At 54.4% G+C, this 1,332-nt stretch overlaps 1 protein-coding gene across 1 annotated transcript; it reads left to right on the forward strand.

Annotated features, from left to right (window-relative positions):
* Positions 1–202: 202 nt before the first annotated feature.
* On the forward strand, positions 203–880 carry LOC107302160. The gene has a single exon (XM_015831276.1). It carries the CDS (start codon positions 203–205, stop codon positions 878–880), a length of 678 nt encoding a protein of 225 aa, XP_015686762.1.
* The last annotated feature ends 452 nt before the right edge of the window (positions 881–1,332 follow it).

Here is a 1,332-nt window from a genome sequence, read left to right on the forward strand (position 1 = left end):
CTATTCTATTCTATTCTATTCTATTCTATTCTATTCTATTCTATTCTATTCTATTCTATTCTATTCTATTCTTTGTGGCAGCCCCTCAGATATTGGAAGACGCTGTCACGATTTGGGCTCTCCTGCTCTAACCACTCGCCTTTCCCTCTTCCGCTTAGACCTCACCGAAGCCATCTTCGACTTCATCCAAAAAAGCCGGAAGATGATCGTGGTCCTGAGCCCCGACTATCTCCTGGAGAAGAGCATCAGCCTTCTGGAGTTCAAGCTAGGTCTCCTCTGCCAGAACAACATTGCCACCAAGTTGGTGGTGCTGGAGTACCAGCCGTTGCCCCAAGCCCACCCAAGCATCCAGCAGCTGAAGGAATCCGTGGCCTTCGTGATCTGGAAGGGCGAGAGGTCCAACCACGTGGGTTCCAAGTTCTGGAAAGCCTTACGTCTAGCGTTGCCTCTCCGGAGTCTCAGCGCCTGCGGCAACGCCGCCTGGAACGAAAGCTGCTCCTCGCATTCGGACACCAGCTTGGACCCGGTCCAGAAGAAGAGGAGCCGGTTGAAAGGGCCCCCCGCGAAGCCCAAGGGGGTCCCCGTCCAAAGAGGGCTTGCCTCCTTGCCCAGAAGGAAGAGCAAACCGCCTCCCAAGCCGTTCCTGGCCTGCCGCTGCTGCGTGGCCTCCTCCAAGGAGAAGCGCCATCTCAAGAGCCCCGGCCAAGCGGTAGCCAAGCCCAAGCAGGAGAGGCCGTGCCAGAGGCCGCTGCTGGGAGACTCTGTGGGGGTCCACCTCCAGAAGAATGGCAAGAAGAATCCTCCGGAGTCCCAGGGGGCCCCTCTCGGTCGCCAGAGGTTTGCCGAGGTGTCCAATAACAATGACTTCTATGTCCTTTAACCGGCGACGGTGGGATCAGCTGCAGATCTGAGAAGGAAGGAAGGAAGACTGACCTCCATTGAGGACCTGGAGCAGGGGTCTTCAAACTTGGCCCTTTTATGACTTGTGGACTTCAACTCCCAGAATTCCTCAGTCAGCCATGCCTGGGTTGTTGTTTTTTTCCTCCTACTAAAGCGGAGAGATTGCAGAGGAAGGGATTACAAGAGAGTAAACGAATGCTTGCTGGAGAATTCTGGGAGTTGAAGTCCACAAATCATCAAAGGGCCAAGTTTGAAGGCCCTTGTATTAGACTTTCGGGGGAGGGGCAGCCACGTTCAGGATCCAGAATCGGGACCCTTTTCTCTCTCCGTAGGGTGGAAGAAGTCCACAAGTCATAAAAGGGCCAAGTTTGAAGACCCCTGATCTGGAGCTTCTAGAAGCCATGGGACCAGTCTACGAGTAGATTTACGTGG

The sequence above is a fragment of the Protobothrops mucrosquamatus genome, unplaced genomic scaffold (genome assembly GCF_001527695.2).
Source record: "Protobothrops mucrosquamatus isolate PMUCROS unplaced genomic scaffold, P.Mucros_1.0 scaffold30541, whole genome shotgun sequence".
Classification (NCBI taxonomy): domain Eukaryota; kingdom Metazoa; phylum Chordata; class Lepidosauria; order Squamata; family Viperidae; genus Protobothrops; species Protobothrops mucrosquamatus.

Excerpts from the sequence above, each read along its gene's own strand:
- LOC107302160 (XM_015831276.1), top strand. The coding sequence starts at position 203 with ATGATCGTGGTCCTGAGCCCCGACTATCTCCTGGAGAAGAGCATCAGC.